The sequence below is a fragment of the Zootermopsis nevadensis genome, unplaced genomic scaffold (genome assembly GCF_977971745.1).
Source record: "Zootermopsis nevadensis isolate Lab colony 2312 unplaced genomic scaffold, Znev_1.0 Znev_ptg000009l, whole genome shotgun sequence".
In the NCBI taxonomy this organism is placed as follows: Eukaryota; Metazoa; Arthropoda; class Insecta; order Blattodea; family Termopsidae; genus Zootermopsis; species Zootermopsis nevadensis.
In genome coordinates this window covers 3,041,631-3,064,658 of record NW_028259141.1, presented here as the reverse complement: position 1 = coordinate 3,064,658, position 23,028 = coordinate 3,041,631, and the positions used below count along the sequence as shown (strand labels likewise).

Here is a 23,028-nt window from a genome sequence, read left to right as displayed (position 1 = left end):
TTGTTGGTAGAAGCGAAACTGTATGGTTGATCGACGAGCACCTTGATTTTCTGTGCATAAGTTACCCTCAGGCTTCTAGTGTTACCACTGCTCTTACATGCCACAATCTCATATTCTGCTAGGTTTTCCAAATTTTGTATTATTCCAAGATTCCATAAGAATTATAAAAGGACAGACAACTTACATAACAACCACTGCTGTCCCAACTCATGGTCTTCATGTTCCAAACATGACATTCCAATGTTCTGATTTGAAAAGAGTAATCTATCGTGAGCCTATCATTTTCATCCATCGTGTCAGCCACAGCCTGAAATAAAATTTGCATTTCATCATTAGTCATCTATAGTATTAGAAATTTTAACAGATTTTCTGTCTAAGGTTGCAATCCTATGGTCACTTTCTTTTAAGTTTTGAATTCTCCACATTAAACACAACAGAATTTATGAGTATTTGAGCATAAAATTCAGTCAACACCTGCCCTGTGATTTACTGAACTCCTTTAATTAAACATTCCACATCCCGCGCACTGAGAATTAAAAGCAATATTCTGTCGTCATTCGTTTTTTATAAATAAAAGTTCAACAAGATTTGTAACAATATCATCATTCTGGCTGAAACAATCTTGTAAAGATTTAACTGTTTAACCTACTAGCATACTATTTACACAAATCGTAATATCCTAATTTTAACAGTCAAAAACCTCCATAAAGATTAACATCATTTTTAATTTAATTCTGCAGTGTTCGATACCTGTTAAGGCATGAAAGATAACATAAAGAGGCGGACTTTAAAGTACAGGAGTGATTATTTTGTATCTCTAGAATATCAGGATGAGGCAGTATACCAACATAGCACCAATCATCATCAAGATGACTCACTCCATCCACAAAAACAACAAGGTTATCTCCTTCCTGTTCAGTAGACGAAACATTGCGCGGAACTGTTTCAGAATATTTTTCAAAATGTTCCAATGATGGCCTTACACCAGCTGTAACCACGACCTGCACAACAGAACGACGAGCAATTACAATAAAACCAAAAGATGACAAAACTGTAATTACAAATCATTTTTCTATAATTGGAGAAAGTTATATTTCTTCAAAACCTGTTAATACACTGGGCAGTTATCACATGCATAAGGATGGGCAAATATTCTGCATCATGGATCCAACAAACAGGCATGAAGGTTAGTGTAAAAAAACCAAAATGGAGAAAATTATTATATTTATATAGTTTGCAGTTTACAGATGTATCAAGGTCACGGATATTGTTGAGCACTCACCTGAAGCTTGCTGAATGGACCATCCAGTGGACTGAACTTTAGGTAGGGTGTCTGCCCCTTCTTGCATGGTATCCTGTGCACTGTAATGTAGTCCTCTAACAAATCTGTGTTGTTAACTGCTATGACAGGTACAGTCACCTTCCCCTCTGCCATATGCTCTGTTTTATTGCTGATGTGAGGAGTGACATACAGATCAATCGGCTCCGACATACCAGACAGATCGATCGGTTTGTTAGTTTCTCTGTTCCAGATATTAGCCAGCATAAGTCCTGTGTTGATATCCTTGCTGTCAGGATCCCACTGAAGAGGATTGTCATTTGCAACAGTAACCTTTGCAAAAAGAGAACGTTCCCATACTTAAACTATGAGAATTTGAGACAGTACTTAAGGTTTCTAATTATCATACCAAGAAGCATGTGCATTGCTGTGCTACGTAGTCTGGCAGATACTGACTCATGTTTGGAAGACACGTATTACCTCCATCATCACCAGGGTGATGAGTCCGTCAGTATCTACCAGACTACAATCAAGAACAATGATTTTAATAACAAGTCAAACTACTATCAGATGTCACCAAATAAATATATCTTCAAAGACTTGAACATGTTAGACTTTCATACTTAACACAAATTGGTTCTTTACAAAATTACAGCTCTCCATTATCAAAATGTTGATAATGAAATGGCTAAATGGTGACTAGACAGCACTAATCAGCCAATTTTCCAATTGCCCAAATTATGATGCACAATTTGAGATTCACGCAAAATTTTTAATTATCAGTTACAAAATTAATCAGGTTTACTGACATAAAGGTCTCAAGCAATGAATATCTTACCTGAACTCTTACGTAATCCGTGTTGTTTTCTATTGCTTTAGCTAATGCTTTGGATACCTTTACACCCTGTCCAGAGTTTCCCAATTCAATAAACTTGTCTGCCAAGTTTTTAGGTTTATCCACCTGAAAAAATAAACAAATTCAATTTAAGTCACAGTTGGTGAATGCCAGGAAAACATCTAAAGATAGGTCCTGATAGCCTCTGTTCCAGTCCTTCACAAATCACTGTAATGATTCGTACATCTCGTTCGACTCCAAATCTGCGTCACTAAATACGCATGAACCAATCACACACGGAAGAAGGCAATCGTGACTATGCTGCACTCCCATAACTAACTAACTAACTTACCAAACACAAAGGTTCATCACCGATTTAACCAAAGCCCTCCACCGGACCCTGTCCTGGGCCAACAAAATCCAGTCCCTTTCAACTACTATCTCCCATAGATCCCGCCTGAGATTATCCTCCCATCTATGTCTAGGTCTCCCCAGTGGTCTCTTCCCCTCAGGCGTCCCGACCATTGCACACCTCTTGTCCCAGATTAGCACTCCCATAAGTGGGTAGAATTGTGTAACAAATTCAGACAGACATACCTTAATCCAGGTAGTTATGGGGCCGGCATCTAGCACCTTCTCCTTCTGCTCCTCGCCTTGCTGGTGCAGGATTGCTTTCCCAATATTCTCGTTTGCTGTCACGATGTTATCGAAAGCAGCCTTATACTAAAATACAGAAAGTAACAAAGAATCAAAAACACAAACCCTAGCACTACTGTGATAAGAAGATTGCTGTTTTGTGGGACCTCTGATATGTCGGTAAATTCCTACCACACTATATGGTGCAACAACCCAGAAGGCAGCAATCCTCAGACTCACCGCCGTGAAAACCTCAAATCCTACACAACAGTGATACATTGTAATTTCTTATTCACCCCATTATTTAGACATCTGAAATGAATACGAAGAGATAATACCCTGTTTATGGTTGGTACAACCATTATGCCAAATGCAAAGGCCTGCTTATCAAATAATCAAATTAAAACAAAACAAAATTCTGTGCTGCACCCATTAAATTCACTGTATCTCAGTACTACCAAATTAGGTAGCACATGTTAAAATATGTGTCATACAGAATTCACGATTCATATGCAAGGAGCCAATAACATGAAAACTGTACAATAATTTATTTACCGTCTATACACAAACTTAAAAATGTTGTTTAAAATTACTTAAAATTATAACATTTTTTCATTAGATACTGGATCTTGTTACATTTTGTATTGACGACATGTTTCGATGGGTATTACATCATCATCAGGTCTATCAATTTTAAAAACTGTTGCACATCTTGCTTTGCGTATATTGATTTGTTTGATTTTTAAGTCTCTTCCTTTAAATTTGAAGGTTGTGCTTGGATGTTTTATATGTGTAACAGCTCAGTTGCAATCTACCGTCCCTTAATATCGGACACACAACACATCACTTACAACCCGGTATGTTTTACTACCTTTTACTACTACTTATTATGATTCTTTTACATTGTATTACTTTATATTACGTAATAACTCTTTAAATTAGTAAATTATTATATTTCCTATGTCAATACCCAAAATCACCATTTGAAAATAAATTTTACAGATATAAAACATCCAAGCACAACCTTCAAATTTAAAGGAAGAGACTTAAAAATCAAACAAATCAATATACGCAAAGCAAAATGTGCAACAGTTTTTAAAATTGATAGACCTGATGATGATGTAATACACATCGAAACATGTCGTCAATACAAAATGTAACAAGATCCAGTATCTAATGAAAAAATGTTATAATTTTAAGTAATTTTAAACAACATTTTTAAGTTTGTGTATAGACGGTAAATAAATTATTGTATCAATAAAACACAAACATGACGCAATTAAGATATAAAAAAATGAAAACTGTACTTAATAACAGTTTCATGTATGTTACATGGAATGTAGAATTTTGTAAAAAAGTTTCCAACATTTCCATGTTTCGCGGGTCCCTATCACCTCAACATGGTGCGTCCTCAGGTTGCTGATGGAGGGACAGACCCGGTAATGGATGTTAACTGCAAATATATTGAATAAGCGGTTGCTGACAGCCGACGAAGGGTGGTCTTTCATCTGAGGGGTTGGGAGCGAGGCAATCGACATTTCATCGTAAAAAAATTATACTTGGAACTGGGTGGACTCATTGGCATGACCAATGCAATTGAAAGGAGTTTGCTGACCCAAGGACAGGGACCAATAGAGGGCTTTGGTTAAATTGACGATGAACCTCCAGGTTCCCTAAGCCATCTAGTTAGGTAGTTGCCAACACGTCACAATGAAATTGCATGAAAGGATGTCATATCACAAATCCTTAAGAAACAACTAGTTGGTGTCCAAACACTGAATTATTCATTCAAGAATTAAGGTTCTCACAGCGCTGAAGATGAGAAAATTGAGATCAGACTTCTAATATCATGTACACTTGTACGTGGGTAACAGTGTTTCCAAGAAATATATTACCTCCATTTACTCTGAAGATGCAGGCATTACATTCCCCTTCAACTATGAAACCACCTACGAAGGCATCACAATCTGAGATAACAGTCCACTCAATTATTGTTACTCAATATTAAAACCAGGTAATTAAAAAAATCAATAAATAAAATCTATAAGAAAAACTGGATGTTAAATGACTCAAAAGACATACATATAAAATATATTCCAAGACAAAGAATAATGCTTAGAAAAACCTACATTGACTTCTGTAATTACCACACAAGGTTGATAAGCCTAGAAACAGGCAAAATAATTATGGAGATATCCATCTTCTGGGTTGTTGCGCTGTGTAGTCTGGTCGATGTTAACCAACGTTTCAGAGGTCATACTGCCTCCGTCATCATCGCCCTGATGACGGAGGCTGTACTACCTCTGAAACGTTGGTTAACATCGACCATTCTACAAGAGCGCAACAACCCAGAAGACGGATATCTTCATACTCACCGCTGTGAGAACCTCAAGTCTTACATAAAATGATTATGCTTCTTATGATTCAGAAACTGATCATAAACGTCTGCTAGAAAGGTGGCCAGTAAATTTCTGATTCCTCATGTCCAATGTCCACTTCCAAGACTGCTAGATACAGTGAAGGCTGACACGCAAACAAGGCACCCTTAAAGGCCAACATTTGTCAAAATAACAATCCAATACTATTTCTGCACTGTAAACGCTCTTGCTAGGTGTATTCTTACTTTCATTTACTTCAAACAAATAAAAGAGAATTCCTTTTTATACGTACGCTTTCTACGTTATCAATGTATGTAGGATCCAAATCATGGTATGCAGGATAATCCGGTTCCGGCGCTCCCGACATACTTTCAGGAAAAGATGTACTCGCTGTCATATTATTCATATTACGTGTCATGCTGGACAACAAGACGGCCATAATGTCCATCACCACTCTAAAATATGTATAAAAAATTTGAAGTAGTATTCATGCTTACAGATCTGCAAAACTATGAGGTATCAAAGTGAAATTAATCCTAAATAAAGTAAACAGCTGAATCCTATAATAAGCTTCTTCATTCAAACTGACATCATCATGATATTATTACTCTAGGAACAATGTTAACATTGTCTGCAACTGCCTTGAAATCAAAGGTTTTTTCATGGTTTTCCCCAGTTCTTACCAGCAGATGCCATATAGATATGTACATTTATTAAACGGTATCGAACCATCAGAGCTCCTAGATCTGTTTACTAACCAGGTGAACTTTCTATTGAAAGGTATTTATTTTGAACACCAGCCAGGAACCAGATTTGAGACGGAGGTTTCTGTGGTTTTCTCAAGTCCCTCCAGGTGCAATTCTGGACACAACCTTCAAACGGACCTCAATCGCTGTCCAAATTCCCCCTACATCCATTTCCTACTTAAGACCAAAGACATGCTAAGATAATCTTTGAAATGAACACATGAAAGACATTGTAAACAAAGTTCTTTGGTTTTAAATGTTGTTGTTGTTTCTTGGCTCTACAACCCAGTTGTGGGTTTTTGCCACCTCCTATCAGAGGTTTCTTAGTCCTTGAAGTGTGAATTTGCGAGTAGTGAGGGACCAGCCCACTCACTCTGCACAATTTCTACTCATTCCTGATTTTTGACTGCCAGAGCCATCTAGCAGTTAATCAGGAGAATTGGGTGAGAAATGGCCGCTGAATTTTGCATACAAAACATCTCGTGTCATGCTCGTAAGGTTCTTTTACATGCTGTAAATCTACAACATGGGATTGGTTTCAAATAAGTCAAGTCAAAAAAAGAACTGTTGTAAACCATATGGGAAACTTGTACAGTAATGACCCAGTCACCAGCGCTTCACTACAGGATTCAATGCTGGATGCATCATATAAAGGTAAAAGGGTGAAATGAGACGATATGCAGTCCATACCTTGAAGTATTCATGAGTTCTGAACTAGACATTTGTGTCCCCGAATTTGGATCTGTAACTTCATGATAAATGCTGTTCATGATGTTCTCCAAAATGTGGGATGAAGTGAGAATAATTCCATGTGGAATGACAGGGGTGTCATTCCTATTTCCTGCTCCTAGAACCAGATTGAGCACCGATACAACTTGCTTCCCAGACGAGTCATAATCCACTGGAATCTGAATTAAAATCATAACATTGAATGTGGCTTCCGAGCTGGCACCGCGTGAACTACATCTTATCTCCCTATCACTGCCTATTTATTGTAATACATCGCTAAACTTTCTTTAGTCTTGAGACATATGAAAATCTACATGTATAAAGCACTTACTATGACAGCGGACATAAATACCAGGTGGAGGACGTTTTACGAGAGACAGAGCAAGTAACGTGATTCTTGATTATAAAAGAAGATACGAAGAAACGAATACAAATTTAACGAATAACAGATAACACACTACACTATAAAATAAACAGGAGATTTGTCAGGACTCATAAAATGCAAATAAAAAATAAATTCAGATAAACATAATGCTTAGGAAAACCTGCAAAAGTCTATAAATGTATGACTCAATAATTACTATAACAGGTCGGTAAGTCAAGCGCTAGGAAGAATACTGAAGATGGGTGATGATTTAGAAACTATTTATGGACATCAAAAACAAAAAAAGGTGTACAGAACAAATCACAACATAAATTTAAAATTTGTTATAAAAACACTAAAAAAATATTTGTACCACAAATATGTAAAACGACCGTTTCTCCACGTTATGACAAATAAGTTTTTTTAACTTTAACATAAATTACTACTCTAAAATGTCAACAGAATCCTTAATGCATGACCAAATAACTACTGGTTTGCACAGAAGCACAGATGAAAAACCCAAATTTATACCAAAAAACATTTTAGCCAGTGGGACATTCGATCAATCAACGTACCTGATCGAGAGCACTTATAAACTCTTCCTTCAATATCCGCTTGTGCTCCTCGTTAATATCCTCACTTGTATCCATAGCAACTGCCATAGCAGCGATGATCCTTCCTGCACCTGAGACAGAACACAATAACAGAAAAGAGATTTTAAAATACAATGAAACATATTAAATTACACGTGTACCTTATGTAAAGATGAATGAGTACAAATACAGAATTATACAAACAGGTATCAATTTTTTTAAGAAGACTAGAGCAGGGCGCTCCTTTCGGAGCTCCTACGGGGGGGGGGGGGTCAAGTTTGTAAAACGCAACCAACCTTGTGTAAGAAACTAAACTAACCGCCCCGAATTGAGGGTTAAACAATAGGAGGTTGGTTGCGTTTTGAAATCTTAAGTAACACGCTAAACTAACTGCCCTTCGGGGTGTTGGTTTAGTGTCTCATTCAAGTGTTTTAACACTTGAGTAAGAAACTAAACAACCCCCCCAAATAGTGGTTAAAATATTTGACGAACCTCCCTCCGGGGTGGTTGGTTGCGTTTTAAATTCTTGAGTAAGACACTAAACTAACCCCCTTCGGGGTGTTAATTTAGTGTCTTATTCAAGTGTTTTAACCCTTGAAGGGCAGTATGACTTGGATGAATATTAATATCAGATTACCGTTTTGGTGTTGGTAACGTCTTCTTTCACTTTTCTTCATTTAAGATAAGATAAGATAAGATATTACATTTCCAGTACAACAATGTCAGTTGCCTGGTATCTGTTGTATTTCTGGCCTGAATTACCAAAATTTTCATACATGTTAAAAAATTAAAAAGACTTTTTGAAAATCTGTTCAGATATGATTACTTACCAGAGAAGTCTCCATCTTTGATGTAGTTCCCTAGTGATTTCCCATCAACTATTCCAGAAATCACATCCTTGCATACTGTTGTTACGCTAGTGTTTCCTGGAGACTGCGCCATTGGTTTAACCTGACACAAGCAAAAATCAATAAATATCTACCATTTAAAATTCTTTATCATCATAAAGTACCTTACAGTATATACAATGAAATAACACTAATTGCAACTCTTTATTTCATGTTTTCTAGAAATAGTCTCTGGTGCAACAATTCACACAAAACATGAGGGAGTGGTCATCAGCATTGTTGCACCATGGAGTCTTATCACCACAGAAACATAATGATTCCATTTTCAGGGCTAGATTGAGGAGGGTTAGGAACTCGATGAACTATGCAAGGTTATGTCGAGGATCGGGCGACGATCCTTGGACAATCACAGCCAAATTAGGGGGAGCGAACACTGGACTACAAATACCTCAAATCATACCTACAAAATATATTTTGTTATGCTGAAAATTAGGCATGTAGCAAGCATGGATGGGGCAAGAGGTGTGCACCGGGTTTTGGTTGGGAAGCCTGAGGGAAAGAGACCGCTGGGGAGACTTAGACGTAGATGGGAGGATAATCTCAGGCGGGATCTATGGGAGATAGGAGTCGAAGGAGACTGGATTTTGTTGGCCCAGGACAAGATCCGGTGTAGGGTTTGGTTAATACGGTGATGAACTTTCAGGTTCAATAAGCCATCTAGTTAGATAGTTAGTTAGTTATATTGCAAATTATGTGTGATAACTGTCAGAAATACAAGTCTCCAAGAAAGAAACCTTTCAAAAGCAATCAAATGCCAAGTTATATAATCATTCATATTGTAAGTCTGGCTATTAATGCACAGTGGAATAAAACATATATAATTACTTCTTAACCTTTATCTTACTAGCATTCCTTGTCTGGGATTTAAGATGTGTACTCAGCCCTACGAACGTTCCTTGTGCGGAACGCAAATCTTCCAACATTGTAAGTAAAATGTAAAGTTTGTCCCTCTACGTGCCATACAGATGCTTGGGTTGAGCGGAGGTATAACCCCTACTCATTCTTGACCTCGGCACTAGATGGGGTGAGTGGTCAGCATCACACCCCGGCCGGCTTTACCCCCGGTTAAGGACCCCGGTACCCATTGTAGAGGAGGTTGGGTGGGCCCCAGAGCCGGTCTGGACGCAGAGGCCAGAGGATAAATCCTCTGCCTCCGTCGGGGATCGAACCCCGGCCGTCCAGCCCGTAGCTAGTCACTATACTGACTGAGCTATCCTGGCTCATAACATTGTAAGTAAACTTGGCTACGTCTTTTGGCCTCTTCTAGAGGCTGCAAACATTCATTCACTTTCTCTAGGGTTTTGACAAGGTCAGCTTGTTCTGTCAACCCAGGAACTATAACCATAAACAGCAATAAACATTGTTTTTGTCAAGTGGGTTTCAGCTTCCTTTTCAGACCCCCTATTCTAAGCTTCTCACATTCCTCGGCATGATGGGTGAGAAATATTTTGTGTATCCACTGAAGTAGGGGAGACAAATTTTTCTGTGTGGTCATTAGTTCACAACCATGTCGATTGAGCTTCAAAAGAACAAAGTAAAGTTATTAAGGCCTATTTAGGCAATTAAGACATTAACTGCATTTTTAAAAAAACTGTGTATTCTCTGTTCTATTCGAATAAATATGACTTTTATTTCGTCAATTTACCATGTTTACTTTAGATAATATTAAAGTTTTCCGTAGAGCGTGCACAAAAGTTAAAAACCTGCAAGAAAACCTCTGTAGGGATGCTACCACTTTGCCATTTAATTCCCCGTCGTTTAAAGGTTAATAATGCTTGAATTTAAAAATACGTGGAGAATGTGGCCATGGATGAGACACAACTGAAGAAATTACTTGAAGATACAAACAAAGAAGCAAATATGACTTTCATAAAGCCGTAAATTTAGACTGCACTCACAGTAACGTCTGCTATGTGCCTCCTCAGGATCTCCCCAGAGTGATCCTTTATTCGAAGAGAGATTTTTGTCTTGTACGTGTCGGGCTTCCCGGCCATTAATACAAGACCAGTGTCTTCTGGCTTGGGGGGGTATGAAATCAGAATCTCTGCAAAGAAAAAAATGATAAAGTTGGTATTTCATGTGTATATGATGTTCCATCTGTTACAATGGCTGCACCTGAATATAACATGTATGAGTAATTTGGAAATGGTGATGAATGGAAAGTTTACAGGCAGACTGACTTCGGTGTTTTGTTCAACAAATGAGAAGAGAAGAGAGAAGAAAAGAGAAGAGACAAGAGAAGATAGAAGAGAAGAGAAGTGTGAAAATAAAACAGAAGACAGGAGGAGAAAGAAGAGACAATGAAAGGTTTTAAAGTATCATGATGACTTATCTCACCTGTCTCTGGGTGGCTTGGGTCCGGAGTCTGATAGACTTCAAACTTAAGTGGGAAACCTGAAAGCTGCTCTGGATAGTCACAATGGAAGCTGAAGAGGTTAACAAAACTGAATCCCTCCATGGGATCAAAGGTGCACTCCTTGTCTCCCAGGTCCAGACGCTTCCTAATGCTGACATTTTGGGCAGCTTCGCCAAGGATCCCTCCTGCATAAAACAAGAACAAACTGCGTAAATAAGACATTATGGAAGGAAGCAAAATATGCAATTTCCTTAAAATCTGTGTATACAGACTAGTATAGATTAAAAAGTATATAAACATTGATAATTTACATCAATATAAAGTCTAACAGATGAGAATTGCAAACAGTTGTACAACTGTTACAATAATTACACCGCTTAAACAAACATATACATACCGGAAGTTCCGGAAAACAATTATGATGCTTACAATATAACTTCACAGCTTACAATTTTTTAATTCTATATAACCCACAACTAACACTCCTCATAAATTCTGCTTGTAGCGGCTTCCAGTAACTGAACACAACCTCAAAACTCAACTGATAATCCAGCAAGAATTATACCCAAGTTACATTCATTCCTCATTTCCTTTAAAAATGTATAAATATTATTGATTAATGTAAATTACACAAAGAAACATTTTATGGTGACAAAATTTCACTACTCTCCCGTCATGTCGGCACATTTTGACAAAACAAAAGTTTCACACAAACTTTGAATATTACATCATGTAAAACTTATGAGACATCTATTGAATGATTGCAATTTAATCTGCAGATATTATGCTGGGATCTGCTTCGATTGTATATTTAAGGACACAAATTCAAACTCCTCCAATTAAAGTTTAAGATCTATCACAGTCAGAACTCTAAAATGAAATAATATCAAGAATACTAATACAAAAGCTAATGAAAACCATATTACTCCAACTAAGTACCATAAAACTGAAATCAATAATATCCTCTCCTTCAACCAAATTTAAATTTGACCTGAAAAATCAAAGGTAATTAGGATAGCACCGAGAGCAGAACCACTGAACGTTGTAGTTGGAAACCAACAGCTGGATAATGTGGAGCATTTCAAGTACTTGGGAAGCATAATCACGACGGACGCCCTATGCACCAAGGAAGTAAAAGCAAGGATAGCCATGACCAAGGCAGCTTTCGTCAAGAAGAGGATAATTCTCACTAGCAAGGTGGGCTTGGAGATGAAGAAGAAACTAGTGAAGTGTTACGTATGGAGTGTCGCGCTGTATGGAGCAGAGACTTGGACACTCAGGAAGAAGGAACAGAAATACCTGGAGAGTTTTGAAATGTGGTGTTGGAGAAGAATAGAGAAGATCAGGTGGACGGATCGAGTGACCAACGAAGAAGTATTGAGGAGAGTCAACGAGCAAAGAAACATTCTGAAGGCGATTACACGAAGGAAAGCTAACTGGCTGGGACATATTATGAGAAGGAATGGGTTACTGAATGATATCATCGAAGGCCAGGTTGAGGGAAAGCGAGGACTGGGAAGAAGACTGATACAGCTAACCGACGATCTGAAACAAGGAAAGAAGATGCAGTTCCAAGAATTAAAACGAGAAGCTGAGAATAGGGAAAACTGGAGAGCTCTTTTTGGGCAGAGCAATGGACCTGTCGTAAGACAGAACACTGAATAATAATAATAATTCTCAAAAGTTATGAACTCAGATATTGCTTTCCCCATCCAAACTTCAAGGTCCATGACCGGACCGTCATAGAAATTCTAAGACATTCACATATTCAACTAAAATCTTCATTAAGTAGTTTCATTTATACCCCGGTTCATTTCTCTCTCCCACATCAGAATAATTCTGCACCATTAGAGCTCAGTTCTTACCATACGTTTCCACTCAAGTGACTCGAGTGGCTTTCAAAATGATACAGAACTCACCTTTAACAATGATTACGTACACGCTACCAGGTGAGAGGATATTCTCCTTGATTATCAGTTTGTCCACCTGTGAACCCAGCTCTGTATTGTCTTCATTTAAGAGCAGGTCCTTCTTCGTCGTTAAATCTCTGGCTGTCCACTTATAGAATCCCTCTCCATCAGTGCCATTACATTCCTCATTGCATACTGCTTTCAAGTAGAATACCTCAGAGCTGCTTATTTGTCCCTCAGGACCACAGTTCTTAACACATCTGTCAATTCATAACACATATACAGTAGTAACAAATCTGTGATCAAAAGCACAGTTATAAGTTTTCTTTCATATTATTAGTTGTCAATGACAGTTGAGACAAAATTGCGTTTACACAACATTACCTCAAAATCAGCACTCAGTTATGGCAGTGAAATTAGAATTTTAAACAGAAGAGACACTCAAAATCTTGAGGCAGCGCAAATGTGTTTCTTGAGACAACTATTAGGTCTTACCAGGCTGGACCATCAGAGGAACACTAATATTAGAGAAAGACTTGAGGTTCTGAATATAGTTAAAGTAATACAAATGTATTAACAAAATTGAAAGACCGTTTGTAATGCAAGCACAGAAATTTTCTTCCAAAATAGGCATTCTGTCACCAACCACGAGGACGTAGACACCTGGGACGACCGAAGTGTCGATCAAAGGATCAGAAACATCTATCTTGGGACTCATAGAAACAGGTCATATGCCCTAAACCCTAAATAGTTTATGATGATGATGAACAGTCATTTTATCCTATCATAACATCTGTGCGTTTCAGTAACAAACTCTAAACCAATCCACTGACGTTCATGAAAATTGGTACGCATTTTATGACAGTGAATGTCAGGAACATGTTATATATATATATACACACACACACACACACACAAACACACAGGGTGTTTCAAAATGTTAGGGCCAAACTGAAGGAGCGTATCAGACTTCCCTAACTTCAATGGCCTCGACTGACTCAGGATAACTTTGGAGGACATGGATTCCTATTCGAAAGTTGTTCTTTCTGAGTCCCTATATATGCCCCTTCAGTTTGGCCCTAACCTTTTGAATCACCCTGTATATATATTTAAATTCCATATCATTAGCAAATACTAAATAACGATTAAGAAAATTTATCGCTCTAATGATGGAGACAGTAAGGACCTATGAAATATTGGTAAACTCCTACCAGACTACACAGTGCAACAACCCAGAACACAGACATCTTCAGACTCAATGCAGTGAAAATCTCAAATCGTACCAAGAAAATTGATTACCAAGAATCATATAATTTTATGCATTACTTTAACACCCAAACAACTCATATATAATTACTAACAAAATAAAAATCGCAGAAGACAGAAGATGATACAGTCACATCATGCAAAGTCGTGAAGCAAATTCAAAACATGGAGTGGTCCAGTTCAAGACCGGCAGACGAGCACACAAAGGCCAGCAATGATAAAAGCAGAGATGACAAAAGTGAAAAATTAAAATTTCAGAAGCATAAATAAAACATCCCCCTCATCAGCATCTGAAGCAACCCATCGAAACAGATGAGGAGAGTAAGAATATGTGTAAAAAAGAGGGTGAGACAAAGTGTCAAAGGAGTGATGATGAATCTGTGGAACGATATTTAAAAAGATGCCAACAACATTCTTAAATTCTCCCGTACAATGTAAAAAGGGGGGGGGGGGACAGAGAGAAGAAAAAAGAACAAAACCAAGCACGGTTAATACTGAGGACCAAACAAATTAGCTCAGTTGTGATGTATGTGATCTGTATTTTGAAAGTACCCGCTTTCAATGCTGGTCAGGGAACTGCCGTCACGATTAAGACGTTTAAAGTTTTCCTCACCGTGTACACAAAAATTATGGAAGAGACAATTGTTTTCTTACTTCCCATTCATAAATACATTGTCACATAAACTTGCACACAATACAGAATTCTTTAAATAATCTAGGAATGAATTTTAGGTCAAAACAGTACACTCACTCTATGGAGAGCTTGGTGTTTTTTCCCCCGATGACATGCACTACTTTAGAGGCAGTGCCTGAAGCAGGTAATATTTTATTTGGAAATTCGCCAACTGTACGGGGATTGCTTTCATCAACACTTACTGTCACAGTAAAATTGAAAACCCCAACACCAGGCTTCAGTGTTAGTTCTTGTTGACCTATAAGAAAATCAGCCCATAATGGCTCAGTAATAGTTATTTAAAACTCGTACCATGTACTTAGTTAAGTATGTTAATGTCAGTGAAATGCCAACAAGCAACACGGTGGTAAGATTTCAAGATATTTGCTATTCGGGATATCACAAACATTTAAAAAGAAGTCCAGTTGAAATTAATTAATACATGTGAATACTGAATTTTTACACTTTTATAATTTCCTGGAAAAAAAAGAACCATTAACACATTCAGCCACAGTTTAAAACTTCCAACGTAACTTATTTCTGTTAAATAAAAATTTCTGACGTGGCATGTGGATTAGCATTTCCTTTTGCAGTTTATGTCAAAGGAAGCTGAAATCTCCCACAGAAATCAATTTGGGCAAATGTGAAAAATAAAATTCTCAATGAAATATTTATGTTCTGCTATTGTCAGTAAAAAGAGTCGGACTTGTGAATATGATTCTGTTGAGACCATAATTATGCAGAGACACGATCAGTTTTGTATGATGAACAACTTCAAAATTATATATTTTTTACTGTTCAACCTCAGTGATTCAGGAAATATATTCAAGAAAGTTGTGATCCATCACTGATGTATTAGCAATAATGGTTCAATCCTAATTGAAACAATACGGTACACAACCACTGATAACAGAACATGCAAAGTAATAAAGTAAGAGTACAGCTGTCCCACTACACGCCATATAAGCGCTTAGGGGGAGAGGCGGTATAACTAATTCTTGACCTCGGCACTACGCGGGGGTGAGTGGTCAGCATCATGCCCTGGCCGCACAGTAAAAAGTTTGGACCTGTTGGTGTTTCCATCGGCTTGTTACAATTAAAATCATCATTACTATTTCTTCTTTCTTCACAGGATTTCTTGGTGCTGTTCCTCTTGAACGAATGGCGATCAGCACCAACCAGGCCTCAGGTTTCTGATGGTAGCACATTCCTTTTCTATCTTTTTTCTTTAAGTGTTCTTCGTTCGTGCATCCGTCTGTTCTTATAGGGGTTTCTGTACAGGCACACCTCGTTTTATTACACTTCGCAAATATTGTGTTTTTTACAATTGAAGGTTTGTGGCAACCCTGCGTCGAGCAAGTCTATCGGCGCCATTTTTTCAGCATGTGCTCACTTCGTGTCTCTGACATATTTTGGTAATCCTCGCATTGTTTTTTTAGACATAATGCTATTGCACACTTAATAGACTACAGTATAGTGTAAACATAACTTTTATATGCACTACGAAACCAAAAAAATTCGTGTGACTCGCTTTATTGCGGTGGTCTGGAACCGACCCGCAATATCTCTGAGGTATGCCTGCATTATCCTGCGTACGATGACTTCAGATTTTCCTTTATCTCACCAATTTCAATGTCTGTAATTTTCTTTATTCTTTTAAGATATAATTTTTCTGGTTTATCACTAATTATGCATGTGTTTGTCTTCAAATTTGGATTTACATCTCTCTCTCTCTCCATAATCTGTATGCTTCTTTATAATTTTGTGTTAATGCTGTTGCTTTCATGTCAGGCTACGAGAAGCGTCAGGTGGCTGAATGATGAACAAACCAAATCTTCTGGCAGAAGATTTAATTATTTAATATTTACTGTTGTACTTGTTATTATTTGTACTGTGCTGTATCTGCAATTGGCCATTTGGCTATTGACAGGGGGGGGGGGATAAATAAAAAAATTTGAAGTGAATTACTGCCACTACCACACAGCCACCAATACCTTCATTATTCCAAAATTAACAAACTTAGGTCTCCTGGCATTTTAACTAATTTACCTGTGAATTTAGACATATCCTTGCAGACGTCTGCTGATTCTGGGGTGCAGGACCAGGAGAAAATGAGGTGATCTCTAGCATCATGTGGTTCATTCGGATCTCTGGAGCCCACAGCATTAAGAATCACCTCTGAGGTGACACTAAGAGTTTGCTCATTGTCCCCAGCCAATTCAGCAACGATGGGGAGAGCTACAATACGGAACCAGCACTGCAAAAAACCAAGGCCAAAAGACTAAATATATCGCACTCCCAGTACTACGACATCATTCCATGCTCAAAAGATTCAAAGGAAATTCAACATTATCAGTTACTCACAAATGATAATATATTTAACTGATGAAAACAAAACCTAAATAGATTTAATTTTCACAACAGCATTTGTGCCTCATCAGACATAAGATATGTCACTATGACTCGAGTCCTTTTGAATTGGGTAGTGATATTTCCCTCACATGACCAGGGCTGTGGAGTCGGTACTAAAATATCTGACTCCGACTCCTTCATGAAAGCTCATTATGTATTAATAACGGTAAACCTACTAAAATGGTAAATGGTAGCAGAAGCGATTTCATCACCACCACGTTAATCATCAGACTACTTTTTAGACTTATAACCTATATTTACTTATACAGAGTCCACAGTGGCCACGCGGTCTGAGGCGTTGGCTTTGTGCCAATTGGTCGCTGGGACCATGGGTTCGAATCCCAGTCAAGCCATGGATGTTTGTCCGCATTTTTCTGTGATGTGCTGTCCTGTGTACAGGTAGAGGCCTTGCGATGGGCTGATCCCTCGTCCAAGGAGTCCTACCGAATGTCTATAGATCAAGCCAACGAAAAGTTGGGACCCGCAGTGCTCAGGCACTTGAAGAACGGGTAGTTACCAGTATGCCAGTATTTAAAGATACATCTAACGGTTATTGCAGAAATCTGTTGATATGTAGACAAGTTGTATTCTTAAGGTACCGGAGACAAAGTTACAAGGCATCCCACAACATGTGGCTCAACGCGTCATTGAATCTCCCTAAGCGAGAGGCCGCCGGCGTCACACAAGGTAGTGAAAGTGTTCTTAAGATTTTATGTTGAGGACGGAGTTGGTACACCTTTACCGACTCCGACTCCACCTAAAATTGCTTCCCACTCCAACTCCACAGCCCTGCACATGACATTTAATGGTCGTGTCATCTTAAAACTGTTACCAGGAAAATATAAAAGTGAAGTTGTTAGTAATGTATGAAAGGCTTTAAAAGATGTCTGTATAAAAGTAATCTGATCCACTGCTTTAATAATCATAAAAAGAGTTTCCATTTTAAATAATGCCTGACACATAATACATGTTTGAAATTTTCCGTTATTCTGCTACATTGGTAAATGATGAGTCAGAAACATACATTGAAAAGAAAAGGAAAAAAACTCTCTTCCAAAATTCCCAACATTTGATTAAGAGGGTTTAAATTACTAATTGCAAGAGAACTACATTTCTCAAACTGTGAATTATGGTATAAATTAAAAGGAACTGTTGCATTTCATTAGACTCCTTGCTTACAGAACCTGTACATAAATGTTAACTTTAATAAACTGTGACAGAATCTACATCAGATAATGGAAATTTTGGCCTGTCAGTAGTAGACTCCACAATCAATAACAATGCTCTAGAATTGAAATCAACGTCCATATTCTGCTTAGTTCTAATGCCCCTATACATGACTGTTCAGTGTTCTCACCATATCACTATCCGTAGGCATAAAATATTCTGAGGTTTCATTGCTCTTCCGTACTACTTGATGTAAGAAACCATAGTCTCCATAACTCATATTGTATGGTTCAATAGTGTACTCATTTCTTTTTTCGTCGAGTGAAATCAAGTTGCTCTCTGAATAAAGAATAGAAAAAGTAAAATTAATATTACATAGTTTAGAAATAGTTCAAAATCACATTTTACTTTCATCCAATTCTCATCATCATCAGTTGCGCTACAACCCTTTTCGGGTCTTGGCTTCCTGAAAGGTTTTCTGATCTTGAAGTGTGCATTTATGAGTAGCGAGTGACCAGCCCACTGACTCTGCACAATTTTGAACTCAATCCTGATTTGACTGCCAGAGCCATCTAGAAGTGTATCAGGAGACTTGGGCAAGAAATGGTCGTTGAATTTTCATTAAGAAACATCTCGTATCATCCTCGTAAGTTTCTTTTACATACCGTAAATCTACGAAATGGGACTGCCAGCTTTACTTCCCCTCCGAAGGAAGTTGTGCTACCGATTTATATCACCTTTAAAAATCCGTCGACTTCAGCTGGGATTGAACTCGCGAATCTTGGGTTCAGTGGTGAGCATGCTAACCACTAGTCCACCGCGGGTGGCTTTCATCCATTTATAACCCGTATTAAACACGCTTGTAAGAACAATTTGATGGAGGTTTCATGAATACCAGCATTTAAATTTTTCCTTAAATAACAGGAATAAACATTTTGATTTACAGAAAAATAACTTGAGATCAGCATATTTCATAAAATGTTTTAGCAAAGCTGTAAAAATGTTTCACTTGTGTTTGGTAGACAAACAGCTTGAAATTATCCTGAACGTGTGACATGTACGTTTCGTACAAACTTAATTCTTGTGATATTTTATAGTGTAATAAACGCTTTTAAATGTGATAGAATATATTTACCTAACAAAATTTGGCATGAATGTCCAACATAACACGATATCTATAATTGTGGATGGTTTACGAGTTTAAATAAAAGCGCCCATCCTTCGGAATGTTCATCTGATGCAAGATCATCAAGAAAGCCTATACAATGTAAATGGTTTTTTGATCACTGGCTGCATTTTAAAAATCATGTATCATCAGAATACATGAACTGACATGTTCAAAATTACATTCCTTTACACTGCTAATTATTTCAAAGTAATGTCTTAATTCAGCTTACTTGTCTTTGCACCTTCCAATGTTTTGTACAGTGGGAATGGTACTTCTTTGCTCATGACAAACATTCTCCATGTATACTCAAGTTCTGAAGACTTACTGCAAGGTATCACAAAGCCACTCACAGTATGCTCCTTTGATCTTTCCCACTTACTCATTTCCTCGGTAGACCTTCCACTGCAGAACGGTAAAGAAAATGTATGAGATAAAATACAGCATGGGAAATCATAAATGCTACTAGAAGCGGTTAATTCTTCTGACTGCTGTCATGTAGAATGTTAGGTCAGGTTTGTCAAGTAAAGGTCCTACATTAAATCAGATTTCTGATTAGTTGCAGGATTTGAGGTTTTCATGGCGGCGCGTCCGAAGATGGCAGTCTTCTGGGTTGTTGAGTCCTGTAGCCTGGCAGAAGTTTACAAACGTTTCAGAGGACCTTCCTGCCACCATCATATGGGCAATGAGTGTCTGATGATGGTGGCAACAAGGACCTCCAGAACGTCGGCAAGCTTCTACTAGACTACGTGGCGCAACAACCCCGAAGACAGCCATCTTCTGATTAGTTTCTTACACATGAATTTAAAAATGGAAGGAGCAGAAGGTAAAGTAAATACAGTCCACAGATGACGAGAAAAGCCCTGGTAGGAATGCGATATACGCGCATGCTACTAGCCAACCTAAACGCATTCGTTCCACAACCACTGAAGGAACAACAGACAAAAGGCTTTCATATGTTCTAATGGGTACAGCTTTAAGATTACCTCACAGTGGCACAGCGATTGAACACCCGCAGAACACATTAGAGGTGCGCTCAATACACGCTAATTTCAAATGCTTGATGTTTCCAGTCTGTGTGTAGTAGCATAACTCTCTGGCATGTCACACTTCGCACCAATAGCAGCCCTCTAGTCCAGCTGATAAGTAACATTCACCCTGCAACGACCAGAAACGACTTCCCCTCGTAGGGTTTTTCTCCTGATCTGTGGACTGTATGGATTATTCCAGGCTGGAAGAACTACTAACGAGAAAAAAGTCCCTACCTGCTCTGCTACGGATAGAATCAAAGCAAAATGACATATTTCCAGTAACAATTGAAAGGTGCATAGCACAGTGCAGGCTCTTCACTGGAACATTAATAAGGTTAGTTACTCAGCTGGTTAGGAAATTATCCACTTTTAGATAGCCCAAAGGAAATGAATTCAAGGTTTATCGCCGTGTTCACATGACACTGCCGCTTGACTCTCTTCGTACTAAGCCCAGTATTGACCCTGACACTCTGTTTTGACACGTAGCATTCCGATATACTCCCATTTATGCCTAGCTTTCCCTTCAGATTCTCCCAATACAATTCTATATACATTTTTCATTTCTACCACACGACTGATTACGTCCCTCGTCACTGGCATCAGAACAGGAAAACTGAACCACTGGAGCATTTACGCTCTCTGCATTCCTGTCGGAGAACCGCATGCAAAAATTTTACTACGGATCACAACCCAGACTTGAAGAAGAGTCTACTCAACCTGCATTTCTGAATTCTCTGCAGAGACACGCTATCTGCAATTTACAAAAGAACCAACACAGATTGAATATCCCTGTTGTTTATAAACGGAATAAAATGTTCTGAGGTATGAAGACTAAGAATGAACAGACAAATATAGACACATTGTGTTACAACTGAACACATGTGGAAGGCAAATAAGCAAATGAAGATATGATCAGATGACGCATCAGTATGGGAGATAGTAAAATATAACAATTAAGACAACTTGAGAATCCCATATGTGTCAACAATTCAGGATGTAACCTCGACTCGTACTCTGGTTGCCCTAAATTCAAATTGTTTTTTCATACATTTACTCCAAACTAGCTACACATAAATAACATTTAAAACCAATATACAGCATACAAAATGCCGGTAATGCCATTCAGACACAGAAAAGAATCTTCTTTGTACTCGAGAGCGTGCGAACTCTTTCAAAGAGAACAATATGGAATTTTGACCACAATAAACTTTGGCGAGGACTAAATGAAATTTGACACTTATTTTACATTAACCTTTTGATTTAAATTACTCACTGCCGTTTAAAACGATTGATATTTGGAATTAGTGTAATGTACCAAAAAGTATTCATCATAGGAACGTGGAACGTCAGGACACTACAACAGGGAGGAAAACTGGAAAATCTGAAGATCGAAATGGATAAAAATATTGTGGGTGTCAGTGAAGTTCGATGGAGGGATCAAGGTGATTTCGAGTCTGGAAACTATCATATGTACTACACGGGAGGTGAGACTGCTGAAAGAGGTGTTGGAATAGTGATGCAGAAATGGATCAAGTGCAAGCGTGTAGTGACAGATTGATGTATATCAAGTTGAATGCAGAACCAGTGGATATTCTGATAATGCAGGTGTACATGCCAACATCGGACCATGACGATGAAGAAGTGTAAATAATATATGAGAAGATAGAAGAAATCATCAGGACAGAAGGAAGAGGGAAAGTGCAAACCATAATAATGGGAGACTGGAACAGTGTCGTGGGGAAAGGAGCAGAAAACAACATTGTCGGCCCTCATGGACTGGGAATAAGGAATAGGAGAGGGGAAATGATGGTTGACTTCTGCCGAAGAAATGGACTGGTAATCACCAACACCTGGTTCAAGAAGCATCACAGGAGATTGTATACGTGGAAAAGCCCAGGAGACAGGAGCAGATACCAGATAGACTATATCTTAGTGAAGCAACGATTTAGGAATAGCGTAAAGGATGTGACAACAGTGCCAGCAGCGGACATCGACTCAGATCATAATATGTTAGTTGCAAACGTCAGCACCAGAATGAAGAAAATCAGGAGGAGGGGGGTGAGGAAGAATAGATGGGACCTGGAGAAACTGAAGAGCGCGCGAGACGAAGTAAGAGCAGAATTGGAAGGAAAATTAAGTGAAAGTGAAGGCGAAAGCGTTGAAGAGGAATGGACAAATGTCAAGAAGTGCCTAACAGTGGCATTAGAAGAAAAGGTTGGTAGGATGAAGAGGATACCAAGGAAGTCATGGATTACACAGGCTATGCTCGATAAGATGGATGAGAGGAGGAGATGGAAGAATATCAACAGTGAAGAGGGAAGACAGAAATATCGAAGACTGAACAACGAACTGAGAAGAGAAACAGACAAGGCGAGAGAAGATTACAGCAACGAAGTATGTGATGAGATAATGACACTCCAGAGAATTGGAAGATACGATTTGATGTATGCAAAGGCGAAAGAACTAGGATGGAAAGAGAACAAAGGAATTCGAAAACAGGAAATAGAAGACCCATCAGGAAAGATAGTCAGTGACCAGAATGAAGTTAAAGCTGTGTGGGAAAATTATATTGAAGAGCTC

General features: G+C 38.3%; 1 protein-coding gene across 1 annotated transcript in view; it reads right to left on the bottom strand.

Moving 5' to 3' along the window:
• Positions 1-20,419, bottom strand: part of LOC110839974 (polycystin-1-like) — a 34,296-nt gene extending 13,877 nt beyond the window's left edge. Inside the window, exons 1-17 of the mRNA XM_087345441.1 lie at positions 20,404-20,419; positions 19,650-19,822; positions 18,443-18,591; positions 16,723-16,930; positions 14,752-14,932; positions 12,744-12,994; positions 10,806-11,009; positions 10,367-10,512; positions 8,391-8,511; positions 7,543-7,652; positions 6,565-6,782; positions 5,421-5,583; positions 2,712-2,837; positions 2,118-2,240; positions 1,283-1,612; positions 849-1,001; positions 185-307 (exon numbers count right to left, since the gene is read on the bottom strand). Coding sequence (XP_087201567.1) covers positions 185-307; positions 849-1,001; positions 1,283-1,612; positions 2,118-2,240; positions 2,712-2,837; positions 5,421-5,583; positions 6,565-6,782; positions 7,543-7,652; positions 8,391-8,511; positions 10,367-10,512; positions 10,806-11,009; positions 12,744-12,994; positions 14,752-14,932; positions 16,723-16,930; positions 18,443-18,591; positions 19,650-19,803 — 2,760 coding nt within the window. The 5' untranslated portion in view covers positions 19,804-19,822; positions 20,404-20,419. The remainder of the gene's footprint in view (positions 1-184; positions 308-848; positions 1,002-1,282; positions 1,613-2,117; positions 2,241-2,711; positions 2,838-5,420; positions 5,584-6,564; positions 6,783-7,542; positions 7,653-8,390; positions 8,512-10,366; positions 10,513-10,805; positions 11,010-12,743; positions 12,995-14,751; positions 14,933-16,722; positions 16,931-18,442; positions 18,592-19,649; positions 19,823-20,403) is intronic.
• Positions 20,420-23,028: the final 2,609 nt, after the last annotated feature.